At 41.2% G+C, this 13997-nt stretch overlaps 1 protein-coding gene across 2 annotated transcripts in view; it reads right to left on the bottom strand.

The window, feature by feature from the left end:
* Window positions 1–3758: 3758 nt before the first annotated feature.
* SCG2 (secretogranin II) overlaps window positions 3759–13997 on the bottom strand; it is a 240645-nt gene continuing 230406 nt past the window's right edge. For both annotated transcript variants that reach the window (XM_069618152.1, XM_069618151.1), the window contains one exon: window positions 3759–7504. In XM_069618152.1, the coding sequence (XP_069474253.1) occupies window positions 5694–7490 (1797 nt within the window). In that variant the 5' untranslated portion in view covers window positions 7491–7504 and the 3' untranslated portion in view covers window positions 3759–5693. The remainder of the gene's footprint in view (window positions 7505–13997) is intronic.

A 13997-nucleotide genomic window follows, 5' to 3' on the forward strand; every position in this document is an offset into this window, starting at 1 on the left:
ATTGGAAATCCCAGATGTGCCTTTCTTACATCAGTACACCGTGTGGAAACACAATTTTATGGGCTATTCCTTTTTCCAATTACTTGTTAATCTTTGTTTAGCTGCCCAGTAGGATTTTAAGATGCATTGGTAGGACAACATCCCATCTCCTTTGGGGCTAAATGGTAGTTAGGTGAATCATTTTCTCTACTGGCAGTCTCTCATGCCCAAATAATGTTTACTGTCTTCCCTTGGGCTTTCCAAGTATATGAACATTGCCCACCTCTTGGAAGGACTGGATTGCAAGGCAATGATCAAGGACATTATATCAAAGATGACAAACGATAGTCTGCCTAGTGAAGTAATACGTTGCTGGTTGATGTTAACTCTTCTTTTGGCTTTCAATAATTGGCTTTCAAACATGTAAGCAATGACTATTTAGCAATAAATTCTTTGTGGGGGCATTACCACAGGTAATGGCATGGGGCCCAAGTTAGTGTGGGCCCCAGTGCCATTACCTTCTGGTAATGCCCCCACTGAGTGAAGGAAAATACTCCTAAATCCTTCTCCATTTCTATGGTGGTGATTGGAGGAGTCACAGGAGCATCAGGGCAAGCAACATTTAGAACGACAGGTAGGTGTTGGCGCGGGAGTGGCGGGGAGGTATTGCGGGGCAAGGAGGCACAGACATGTGGAGGCAGGGGACAGTGCCGAGGGTCAAAGGATAGGGTTAGCATTGGTGGCCTGGGATGTAAGCTGCTTCAGGTGTTTGGAAGGCAGCATCATGTGGTAATGCATGCCTTCAGAACTCCCTGATTGGCTAGGAGGCCAAGTGATGTCACTTTGAAGGTGAACATTCCATATATTAACAGTTGTTTGTGCATTTCCATTGCCCCTTCGGAAACAGCAAACTCATCCTATTTTGACATTGTTACAAGGGTGTTGGGCTATGCACGCTAATTACACAGGTAGCTAGAAAGGCATCACCGTCCAAGGTCAAACATGACTTCAATATGAAAGAGGTAGAGTTTGTGCTTATTCACACATGGTACTTTCCTGATCCACACATGGACCTTTACTCTCTTCAAAAAGTTCCAAATCAAAGTGGAAAGTGGGACACTCATCTGGTAACTCTCCTTTGGTGGGTACTGATACTTATATGCTTGTTTACATGTATGTTGGCTGTGATGTGTATGATATGCATCTAGAAATTATTGGTTGATGTTGATGACAAATGGTTTTCATGTTTTGCAAAGTGGTTTGCAAATCTTGATTGCAGTATTTTAGGGGCAATTGAAGTTAGTCAGAACAGGAAACATTTAGCAAAGTCTAGCCCTTGCACAGTAAGTGGTACAAGATGCATCAGTTTGTTATTACATGGTACAGAGACCACATCTAACAAGTTAATGTGCATGCAATGTACATGCTGTTTGTTTGTTGTTGGTGATGCAATGCTTATGTTTACTGTTGCTTGCTAGTGATAACAACATTATTTAATGAAAGTTAAAAAAACAGCTTCCTGCTCTTGATTTAAAATCAATTGACTACCTCAATATGTTTAGATTTAAGTGAGTAAAGTGAAGCATGATCCTAATGTGATAAGAAGTGATTTGCTATTTACAATTCATCTGTTGATGCTTGCATTTCCCAGATCTTACATTTGGGGACAGCTGATCTATGTGAACTTAGTTTCATACTTTTCCGTCTTTCACAGGCAGTGAATGGGCTTTGGTTAACTACTTACATTTGTATTTGTGTTTTTAGTTTTAGTTTTATTTATTTAAAATGACAGCCACTTTTGCATAATGAAAACAACAGTAAACAGAGAAATCCATTTTGTGATGCTGTAAAATGATTAGCAAGCAGGAAATGGTTCAGGTCATGGATGGTGAAGAAACAAGTGTAGGCATCAAGCACAGGGACTGCATCTCTCCTGCCATTAAATCTCTGCACTGGCTCCCAGTTGCTGCACGGATTAAATTCAAATCCCTCTGCATCATCCACAAGGCTGTCTGGAGCCGGGGACCACGCTATCTGCAACTTGCTATTACTAAATGTTCTCCCTCTAGACCTCTACGTTCCTCTGGTACCAACTTGCTGTGTGTGAAGTGCTTCGCTAAAAAGCGGGCCAGAGGCCAATCTCTTGCTTCAGCAGGCTCCCTCTTATGGAACAGCCTCCCCCATCCTCTTCATCTTGAGCCGGACCTCCTCAAATTCCGGAAGCTCCTCAAGACTTTCCTTTTCACTTCCTCATTCCCTTCTTCCCTCCGCTGCTAACCTCAGAGTCACTATAATTGGTGACCAGGGACCTTAACTATCCTCGGGGCCCAGCCTCCCAAACCCAATTGCCTCCGATTCTGCCTAAAGACAGCACTTGCCTCGGCACCCACCGGCCTACCCCACTGTAGCCCTGCACTTACTAACTTATTGCAGCTCAACGCTCCCTAGCATTTACTATACTTGGCACTTACAACTGCTGCTCACCCACGGGCACAGACATTCCAGCACTTACCCCCAATCCCTCCTCCCCTCTTCTCTCTCTGTACTTGAACGTTCTAAATACGCACAAGGCCTAGCAGGTTCGTCTTTATCCTCCATTGTATATATTGTTTCAATCCCATGTTCCCTCCCTGTTGCCATGTGGGTGCTTTGAAACACAATTTACTTGTTGTATAAGCGCCTAACGAATGCACAATAAACTAAACTAAACATGTACTTGGGAACGCCACTGACTGGCAAGGGACTATGGGCCTGACTCTTAGATACTTTATACTGGAGAAAATCAGGAGGTGCCTGTGAGCATATCAGAATTGAATCTCCTACCTTAAACCTGAATCACAAAGCCGTGTGCAAATGTGAGTCACAATGATTTGCTTAAGGGATCACAAGAATATTTCAGGCATCTTTAAATGTGTTCGAGATTTAGACCGTGTGAATCCGATATCTAGGCCAGTTGTGAATCTGAGCTGCTTACGGTCGTCTTCTGATATGCCCCAGTGACCATTTTGGTAAATCTTGCCCTATAAACATTATGCACAATTAATTGCACTAAATCACTTTAGATGAGCACATGCTTAAAGCGTTGTCTGAAAGATTACAAAGTATGATACAGATGGCATCAATATACTTGATCGCAAACCAAATTGACCTTTTCAATTTGACTGCATTTTTTTGTTGGTTTTTTGGGGTCAATTTTAATTAAATATATATGTGGGGTGGGGTAAGGGAATAGGTTAGGGGGGTCTCCCCCTGCAGTTCTGAACAAAGAAACGAACAAAAGAAATGTGGTCAAATTGGAAAAGGTCAATTCTTTTTGGTCAAACAGACCTAAACCATAAACATATGTGTTGGTAATACTGATAAAGTTCCTTGTATGATTTCTCAATTGCATTTCATGCAAGAAGACTGCAAATCAAAACTGATTTCTTGCCTTTAGTGATGATATTTTAACTCAAACAGTTATTTGTCTTAATTTAACACTCTGAATTGATCAGATATTCACATAATGTTGTCACAATGATTATTTCTAATCTGAAAGACAGCAGATTCATGTAAACTAAACAATATAAATTCTGTAAAATATTTCAAAATAATTCAAATTGGATCACCTATGATTTTAGATAAAATTGAACATTTCAAAAGATGTTAACCTTGTTTAATTTAGATATGAATTAATGATCACGGTCCCTACACCTAGAACTGATATCGGCTCAGAAAATTAGATCACCAAAAATAATCAATATTCTTCTTGCTACATATATATCGCATTGAAACACACATTATATTCCCAAAATTATATTTATTACGGAACAATAAGACACAATAGAAAGACATTATAAAGAATATATATATATATATTTTTCTATATATATATATATTAATAGATGTTGCCTCATTACTCCACAAAACATTACCACTGTACCAACATAACTCAATTAATTAACAAAAAACACCTGTCATAAAAATCTTTGAACATGCACATTTTGGTTATTTTTTTATAGTTTTTATTTTGCCAAAAGTGCATTTGGAATGCACATTTCAAGATAACATTAATTAATTATGATAGCTAGTTTATTAATGAAATTTAAACAGTTTGCTACATTACCAAGTATTGATAACATATACATACATTCATAAACAACATAATAGCTCCGAAAACAAAAAGCAGACTGGTACACGTAAACAGTAGCTTATGGATTTAGTCAAAATGACAGCCAATTGTTGGTACAGTGGATACCAGAGTCTTATTCTGAATAATAATATATTTCTCATGTTGAGGGTATCCTATATTTGATACCATTGTGTGTGTTAGGACTCTTATTTTAGATTTGGTGGATTCTTTTAGCAACATGTAAACCAATGAAAATTAAATTGCTAAATTGATTATAAAAATTAACTGAAATTATATATGTAATCGTAAATCATTTTTGTCAGCTTGCAACGTAGGCATTTCTATGTGTGTGGAACATGTTACATTCCATGCCATTCTTTTGATAGTATAGAGTTTGCAATATAATATCAAAATCCTAAGTGAACATTTTGTAGCCTCCCTTAAATAGATGGAAATGTGGGCTCATTATACATTTGAGCTGAGTGAAAATGTGCCTGATATATGTAAAATATAGGGCAAATGTTTCTGCATGACTGTGGCTGAAATTACTTGAATTAAACAAAGAGATTTCAGCCAAAAAAACAGTATAAAAGACATATTCACAATTCTTATATTCCCTGACAATAGATATGCCTAAATATATTCAAATTTGTTAAAATGAGACATTTACATAAATTCCAGACTCTGGGGAAATGTCAGGTCAGGCCTACTTGTCATTGTATTGAGCGTGATAATGTACATTTAAATTTGGCAGCTTGGTTTATTCCGAGTTGCACACAGATTTCCCATGCAGTGTCTCTGTGGAATGTCTATTTCATTACTATGTCAACATAAAGCAACAAAAACAAAGATATTTCCATAGTTGAAGCTAGACATGTGGGCACTTTTGGTACTACATAAATCATGAACATTTTATTTCAATGATGCCACACCTCCCAATTTTGGATTAAGTTACATCTAGTCACATTAGATCTTTTAATTTGACTATCACCTTAACATCCCACTAACTGAATCACAGATTATATTTTTACCACCCACCCCTCTCACCAGGAAGTGCAGTTTTCAGTTTATTTTACTCCTGTGCATTCTACATAAAGTAATATGGAATACTTTATAACAGGGATTCACATGTGGTGCAGTTCCCCGGTATCCACTGTAATTTTTTTTTAAAAAGAGCTGACCAGAAATTCAAATTAGCATTATGAACACCAAAGCAAATGTGCTGATTTTGTATTTAAGCAGGCTATTGAAACTAAATGTTCTTTCTGCCATTCATGCCAAGTACGTAAAAAAAGTGACATGGGTCAATGCATCGTACGTTCTGATATTTGCAATAGGAAGAAGGTATGTTAATAAAATAGAACCCTTTTCACATCTGATACATCGTAAACAGAGTTGGCATGTTTCTTGATCTTTAAAAATTGGCATATGCTCCTCATTTGGCCTTAATGTTCTCATGTGTAGAAATGTATCTCCCGCATTGGTTTGGCTGATGCAGAATCTTTGTGTGCACGACTTACAGAGAACAAAGAAGATTCTGACTCTGGCATCCACTTCCAAAGGAAACACGTTCAAGAGAATATGTGCAGAACAATGAAGCTGTTTACATATTTTCAACATCTCGTTTTACATTGGGATTCCTGCCCTGTTCTGTTTTATCCTGGTTCAAGTATTCCAGGACCTTCATTAGCATATCTTCATCCACATACTGTCTATTGTGGGTGTCACCATTATCTCTGAGATTGGAAAGCCTTTTGTTTACTGTGCCAAACTCTTGGGATCCTGCAGGGTTGAAATATTCTTTCATGATCTGCTCATATTGATTCTCTTCATCCAGGTCATCTTCAGTTGGAACCCGTTTCATTTGGTTTGTGTTCATAACTTCTGGATATTTTGTCAGCACCTTTGTAAGGTAGTCTGTTAATTCTTCATCATCATCAGTCATTTGATCGTAATCCAGGTTTCTTCGATCCAAATCATTCATCCATACTGGTTTATGTCCCTTTTGCCTCCTTGCGGCATAAGGGGATCTTTGCAAACCATTGTCTTGAGTAAGTTGATTGAAAACATATCTGGGTTTCTGGTTAGGTACGTTGTTTGCCGCTAACAAGTTTGCAACATCTTCAAAAGTGAGCTCTTCTGGAAGAGAAGCTGGTTGGTTGATGTAGCCATTCTTTGAGTTAATTCTATTTCTAAAAATGTCAGTTTGCTCTAACGTGGGGTCAGTGACCTCATCAAGATCGCCTGGGACTTCTGGCTCCTGGTTAGGCTGATTCTTTTCCCCTTGTTTCTTGTCTCCAGATTTCAGCATGTCAAGTAAGTCCTCAGGAGGGATTTGTAAATTCTTTGACATTTCTATCAACTGAAATATTGCTTGTGGGTCCAAGTCCTTTTCTAAATATGCTGCTCCTCTTTCCTCTTCATTTTGTGCAGTCCTTGACGGGCCATTATCGATCCTATTTTTTAGCATCAACATCTTCATATAGTAATTTGTCAATCTTGCTATATTTTCAGAAGCTTTTTCTTTATTGTCTTTTATTGTGTCTTTTGGGAATCCATATTGCTGAGACTTCTTTACAGTGTTATCAATTTCATCGTCACTTTGTTCTATTTCCTCTTTACTGTCTTTGATATCTTCTTCGGTTTGACTTTCTACTTTCTCTTCAACAGGATTCCAGTCCTCCCCTCCAACTACATCTTCATAAGCAATATTATTGGCTTTGTAGAGGTCGTCTTCATCATCTTTGTATAATTTCTGGTCATCTTCCAATCTTTCTCGTTTATGGTTACTTGGCATACTGAACTTCCCCAATTCCTTAAAGACAGACTCTAGTGTAGCAAGACTTTGAGGTGTATATTGCTCTTCCACTATTTCATTGGTGCGCTTAAAGGGATTGTCTTTGGAACCATCCTCATAGTGTCTAAGAGGCATTTTTGCTATTTTGTGCCTCTTTTCTGGCCACTTGTTTGTTTCATAATCCTCACTCATTTCAGTTTGAATGTTCCTATCTGAAATGATGGGATATGGTTTTTTATTTGCCTTTGACCCCATGTTTCCTTCTTTTTCAGCTTGCATCAAGGCTTGCAGCATTGCTCTCACCCACTGAGGTTCATCTTCACTTGTGGAATCCTTTACATTTTCTTCCAACTGGCCTTGATCATCCTTGGCATTCGGCTGCAGAACAAATGGGGCATTGTGGTAAGGGTTATAGTCTGGGGTGCCATCTTCTTGGTTAACTTGTTGTCGAAGGTTCTCAATATATTCCAGAGCTTTGATCATCTCTAGATTTGGCATCCTTTGTATATTTTTGAGTCTATGCTCAGGGTCTTTCTGTGACAACTGATAGTACGGAAATGATGCAGCATTTGCACAGCAGATCAGCAGGAAGAAAGGTGTCATTGCTACAATGATTCCTGTAAGAAAAACAAGAGAAACTGTTTATAGAATGATAGGCTTTATAATTTATAACATTTCAAAGGATATTTTGTATTCTACACAAGAATTTTAGAACAATATGATACATATTATTAAGTCTTAACAACAAAACAAGTTAGTAGAAAAGAAGACAGTATAAAAACATATAGGAAAAGAGAATAGGCCAGATTCTTGAACACTCCTACAAATAAAAAAAGGGCAGATGGTGTGTTTTTTGTTTGCCATAATTTTGAAAATGTGCATGACACCTTATTCTCAGTGGTGGCCTGTGCATTTCAGGAGGGCTAGACATCTGCACAAAAAATGGACTGTCCTTTCTCATGCGTGGGAATGTTAACTATCTGTGTCAGTCTTGCATAGATTAGTTTTGGCAACATGTCACTGTGAAATGGGAAAACACATTGCTTGGAATGGAGCCAGAAGGGAAGGAGGCGTTGATAAACCTCGATATGAAAGGTGCCAGGTCCCTTGCTGCATCCTTGATGAGCTGGGCAAGCATTGGTCGCCCTGACAGTTTGAGGGTTTAAGTGACAGTATAACTTTTTCAGTCTCTAGAATGGAGACTTTGGAGAAGCTGAAGCGGGTTAAGGGTGTGTGTAGTAATGCTGAGGAGTGTACAGGAGGGGTCACTGTAGGAAGAGAGGCTTTTTTATGATTATTTCTTGAAGGGTAGTAACTTTGTTGGCAAGAGCAGACTGAATATTGGTACACCACATATGATCTTTTGTGCATGAATCCTGAACTGGGATAGGTGTTTCTAATTCTTTAAGAATTACAAATGGTTTCTTCACACTAGATTTGGCTGTGAGATACGGTTATTGTATGATTTGCGTTAAGCCAGACATATTTCTTTTTTGTAAATGGATGATATATTGTTAAGGATGGTTCTATTTTCCCAGTAGGGGAGTAGTCTCCATGTAGTTTCACATCTTCTTTTCTCCAGGCGTAGGGTTTTCAGGTGTGGGATAAACTAGGAGTTAAGGTGGGCTTTAGGTTTGCTCTGTCTCATTTTACGGGGGGGCAATAGAGTAAAGTGAGGCTGTCATAATTTTATTTTACTCTACGACTAGCATATTGGGATCCATGCTGTCCGGTAAAGAATTAAGGGTTGGAAAATTAGTGGAATAAGTGTAACCGCTGTGATATTATTTTTATTCCTGGTTAGGGTCGGCGGAGCCGTAATAGCATTTTTAGGCATCGGCTTTGTGGCGACAAGTTTGAATGACACAAGGTGATGGTCTGTCCAAGCTTTTGGGGTGGTAGCGGTAATGGAGACAGTACAGTTGTGGTCCGCCACCGAGTCAAGAATTCTTCCTTTCTCATGCGTGGGAATGTTAACTCTCTGTGTCAGTCCTAATTCTGATAGTGTATGGGCAATATTTTTAGCATGTTTATCTTGAGGGTCGTTGAAGCCCAGGTTGAAGTCCCCTAAAATTAGGAATTCTAAAGTATTTTTTAGATTGTCTGAGAGAATAGAAGAGATGTCTTTCTCGAATTACCCGATAGGGCCTGGAGGCCTGTATATGAGATAGATGGTGAGAGTCTGTGAGGTGGCTACTGGCAGTTTAACTGTGAGGACCTCACAGGAAGTGATATGAGGAGATGGGACTACTCTCATGAACAGGCTCATTTTAGCAATGGAGGCAATGCCTCCTACTTGCGCCTTGCATCTGTCGGCTCTCAAGATGGGGGATCCGTCTGGAACTGCTAACATAACAGCAGGGCCTACTGCATCATGCAGCCAGGATTCGGAGAAGGCTAGGAAGTCGTACTTATCAGTCAGTTTCATGTCAGATATCTCTGTGGGGTACGCAACTAAGGATCTGGCATTTATTAATGCTCCTTTGAGGTCTGGCATGGGATTGTCTGTTAGTGGTGGGGGTGCAGGGCTAGTCAGCATACCTGATGGCTGAGTGATGGAGCAAGAGGGTTTGATCTGTTTGGGTGATTTCTTGGGTAGGTTAAACATAGTCCGAGGGTGTACTAGCTTATGGGTAACTTTGTTATTGATGGTAATTTGGGAAAGTGGTGTGTTTTTTTCTCTCAGGTTCATGGTTAGTAAAGGATCTGGTGAGGGGTTCAAAAAGTTTGGCTAGTCTAGACCAGAGCCTTGAATTCCTAAAGGCTGTGTCACTGGGCCTGGTAAAGTAAGTTTGGATCTGAGGGGAATTTAAGTAGCTTGGTACTAGACTGCGGGTTAAATTGGTAAGATAACGGGGTGGGACATTGAAAGTCATGGCAGAGTTGGTTAAATTTCTTAAGTCAGGCATAGGGGTAGTTGTGGTTGTCATCAATCTTACTAATAGGCCAAGAATTAGTAAGGTGCCTACAGTGACCAGATTAGTGATAGTGGTAGTTGTAGCGCTACGGCGAGCAGTTTGCAAAGGATAACATTGAAACTTAAGGCGTAGACAGGTTTGCGACAGTTCTAGCTCTTGCGAAGAGGGCTCCAATTGGAGAACTGGAATAGGTATGCGCTTTATTCGGGCACATTTCGCTATATGCGAGCTTGTGGGTACTATAGGGTGTGAGGCTGACACCATATTCACATTTGCAGAGTAATACCAATGAATAGTACCGGAATACAATCAAACGTAGGATACCATATTAATATGGCGGGCGCTAGTAGCAGGCTTTCAGGGTGCGGTTTGCAAAGGGATGAATATGTGCAGAGGCGGTAGGCCTCGTCAATGCAGACTTGGCATGGGATGATAATAAAAATTAGAGATGCAGTCTCGCCAATACTATCATAGAATAGTACAAACAGTGGCACTAGCCCTCGTAAAAATGGTTTGGCAGAATACAGTGATAATTGGGAAATGGCGGTAACAGTCTATATAAGTACAAGCTCACGAATGACAGACTGGCAAATGAAACAATATTAAGGTCTAGCGGCGGGACCTTGCCTCGTGGATTACAATATGGCAAGGTGTGATGGTATCTGGGGTACAGCCGTAATGGTATCGTAATTAAAGGCTTGCATATGAAAGCAGGCAGGAATGCAGTATTTTAAAATTGTAGCGACTAGGTCTTATCAAACCAATTTGCATATAATGCCGTAATATAAGGCTAATGATGGCGAGTAACAGTGGATGCAGTATTAGCAAATCATGGCGGTCACAGGGCTCATGGTACAGTCTCACACACAGTATTGCAGAGAAAATTAACAGTCTTGCCTGGGCAGCTAACCTTAGAAGTACAGTCTAACTTCAAGAGTACAATCTAGTATCGGTATAATTGATAGTGTTATGGTAATAATTGACTTAGTGTAGTACTTAGGACTCTCGTTGCATATTATCCTCATAAATAAGACAGACAAGTGGTGAAGTATTGTCAATGTTATGCCGGGGACAGGCCTCCAAGATACAAAGTCTTACAGTATGCCAATCCTAGGATACGCCGGTAATTGTTGTTGAGCGTTATTCTAGTAACAGGTGCCTGGCAGACAGCTGCTACTGCCGTGGTAGGGCGGCAGCTAGCCGAGGCGGGCAGATTCGTAGTACCTGATGCAGTTTAGGGATAAGAGATACAAATGTCAATTTGAGAGCACGGTGCAATGTGCAGTAGGGGACATAAACAGTACTCACATGACTAGGGAGTGTACCTGATTGGCAGAATGTCTGGCAGTCGGCATGGTAGGCAACGGACAGGCATCGGCCTTACTAGGCGGGCCTAGTTGGGGTCGGGCCGGCTATCGCCATCTGGTGGCGATTCACGTTGGAAATAGGTCCAGTGGCACAATCAGCAGTTGTTGCTTGGATGTAGAGGTTGCTTAGCAACCAGATAAACATTAAACATGATTCACCATTTGCAAAGCGCGATCTTGTGTAGGGTAATGGCGGCCGTTACGGCAATCAAGGCAAAGCAGCTAAGAAAACTGCTTTTGCTGTAATTCATGTGCCTGAGTGCGCCCGCAGGGAATTACCAGCAATAATGAAGATTCCCTCTGCTAATAGCGCAGGGAGCTCTTGATTCTATTAAAGACAAGGAGGTGAGCATTAAGCTTCTTCTTTTATTTTCTCTCTCCAGCAGTTTCAACAAATGAGATACATTTTGTAAACTTTTCTTTTTAAAAAGAACTTCAAGTCCCATCATTCCTGTAGCCTTTAGTCTCTGGTCATGTGACCTAGTCCTTCCTGTTCCTCTGTCCTTCCTCTTCTTTGACTGCTTCGAACTGCAATCTTTTCCAAACTGCATAACCAATTGACTCAACTATGTTTCGAACTTCCTGCTTTATGCCGGATCTGTCTCTCACATTTGCACTTGCGGGCTCACTTAGTTATATGCAGTGCATCACTTTATTTACTTATCATTGCCTCATATCTTTGTGTATTTGGGCCGGGAATTGAATGCTCTCCTCCTTGTCTTTAATAGAATCAAGAGCTCCCTGCGCTATTAGCAGGGGGAATCTTCATTCTATGTGAAGACGGTGGCGAGCATTAATCTTGTTCAAAGCTTCTTACTACTGCATCTGCTATTGTGTTGATTGGTTTAAAATAAAACGTCCTAAACGTTGTATCGCTAGCCCAATCTGCTGCTTTCTTAATGTCCTGCAAAGCTGCGCCTTGCCCTAATGCTTTTGAAGCCATCGCTCCCCTGACTGAATGCGCTCCGAACTTTGTCATGTCAATGCCCGCTAGGCTCATGATGTCTCTGACCCAACGCGCTATAGTGGCTGTTGCTACTCCTTTGTGCGGTTGCCTAAGCGCTATTAGCAATTGGGTTATCCCTACTGGCCTCAGTTCTGCCGTTCTACTCTCATACTCCTTTATGCATGTGGCTACGCACCACTTCGGGTGATATTGCATGTATGGGTATGTGATTGTAGAAGAATCTGTTTTCGTTCTTCTTGCCAAGTTAAATTTTACTCCTTCTGGCCCATATGTCTTTCTATTTACTTCCAATGCTTTGACATCTGCTACTCTCCTGCATGACAACATGCACAGCAGCATAGCTAGTTTTCCTGACAATTGTCCTAGTGATAGGTATCTGTTATTGGGCCAATCTGCTAGTAGCTTCAATACTACAGATACGTTCCATAGAGCTTCGTACCTCGACTGTGGTGGCTTCCTAAATCTTATTCCTTTTAGGAGTCTTATCACCGCTACATTCTCTCATACCGGTATTCCTTCTAAAGGCAGGTGTCCTGCTGAAATTGCGGGCCTATAGACTCCTATAGTTCTGTAAGCTTTGCCATCTTGTAGTAGTTCTGCTAAGAAATTCAATATCTCGACTAGAGGGGCAGAAACGGGAAGAAGACTTCTCCTTCTGCACCATGTCGACCACCTATTCCAAGCTGTGTCGTAGCTCCTTCTAGTTGAGGGTACCCATGACTCGGCGATGAGGCTTGCAGCTTACGCCGAAATCCCTGGGAGATTCCAGCGTCTCTGCTATCTTGCATGCCATCAGCGGCAGCGTCCCCTTCACTCTCAGAGGGTGATATAACCCAACTGGGTCCGTGAGCAGGTTCACTCCTTGGGGGTAGCAGTCTGGGGAAGTCTGTTAACAGCTCCATGAGCGCTGGAAACCATACCCGTGATTTCCATATCAGAACTATTACTATCAGCCTCGCTGCTTCTCTGCACACTTTCGCCAGTACCCTGCTCCTCATTATGAATGGCGGGAAAGCGTAGAGTGTCTGCTCTCTCCAGTCCTGCAGGAAAGCATCCACTCCGGCTGCTGCTGGATCCAATCTCCAGCTGAAGAACCTTTCTTTCTGTGCATTGAGTCTGGACGCAAACAGATCTGTGTGAATCGGTCCCCAACATTCTTCCAGCCACTGGAATATCTCCCGATCCAGCATCCAATCGCTGGAGTCTGAGAGGTACCTGCAGTTCCAGCCCACTATTACATTCAGCGACCTTGGAAGGTATTCGGCTACAAATGAAATCCCTGATTTCAGGCAGGAGTGCCAAAAATCCTTGGCTATTTCCGCCAGTAATTTGGATCTTGTCCCTCCTAAATGATTGATGTACTTGACTGCTGAAATGTTGTCCATTTTCAACAGAATACAGGAATTCACTTTTCCTTTCGTAAAAGCCTTGATCGCAAAGGATCCGGCTAGCAGTTTCAGACAGTTGATGTGTATTTGGAGTTCTTCCAAGCTCCATCTCCCTCCTGTCTGGAGATCTCCGCACCGGGCTCCCCAGCCTGCTCTGCTGGCGTCCGATTCTATTATCAGGTCTGGACGGTCGCCGAAAATGGCTCTCCCGTTCCATACTTCTATGTTCGCCAGCCACCACTCCAGCTCTGTTCTGGATTCTTGGTTGATGTGTACTAGCTGGTGATAATGTAGACCCTGTTGTAGGTGTCTTATCTTCAGCCTCTGCAGAGCACGATAGTGTAGCGACCCTGGCTCTCTTTATGTCTCTTATCTTTCTGCTTGGAAGTTCTAGGGTTGCTGTCCTGGTATCTACGATAAACCCTAGAAATTCTAACCTCCTGGTTGGTTTCATCTCTGACTTTTCTTGG

Source organism: Ambystoma mexicanum, chromosome 10 (genome assembly GCF_040938575.1).
Source record: "Ambystoma mexicanum isolate Mex_15411 chromosome 10, UKY_AmexF1_1, whole genome shotgun sequence".
NCBI lineage: Eukaryota > Metazoa > Chordata > Amphibia > Caudata > Ambystomatidae > Ambystoma > Ambystoma mexicanum.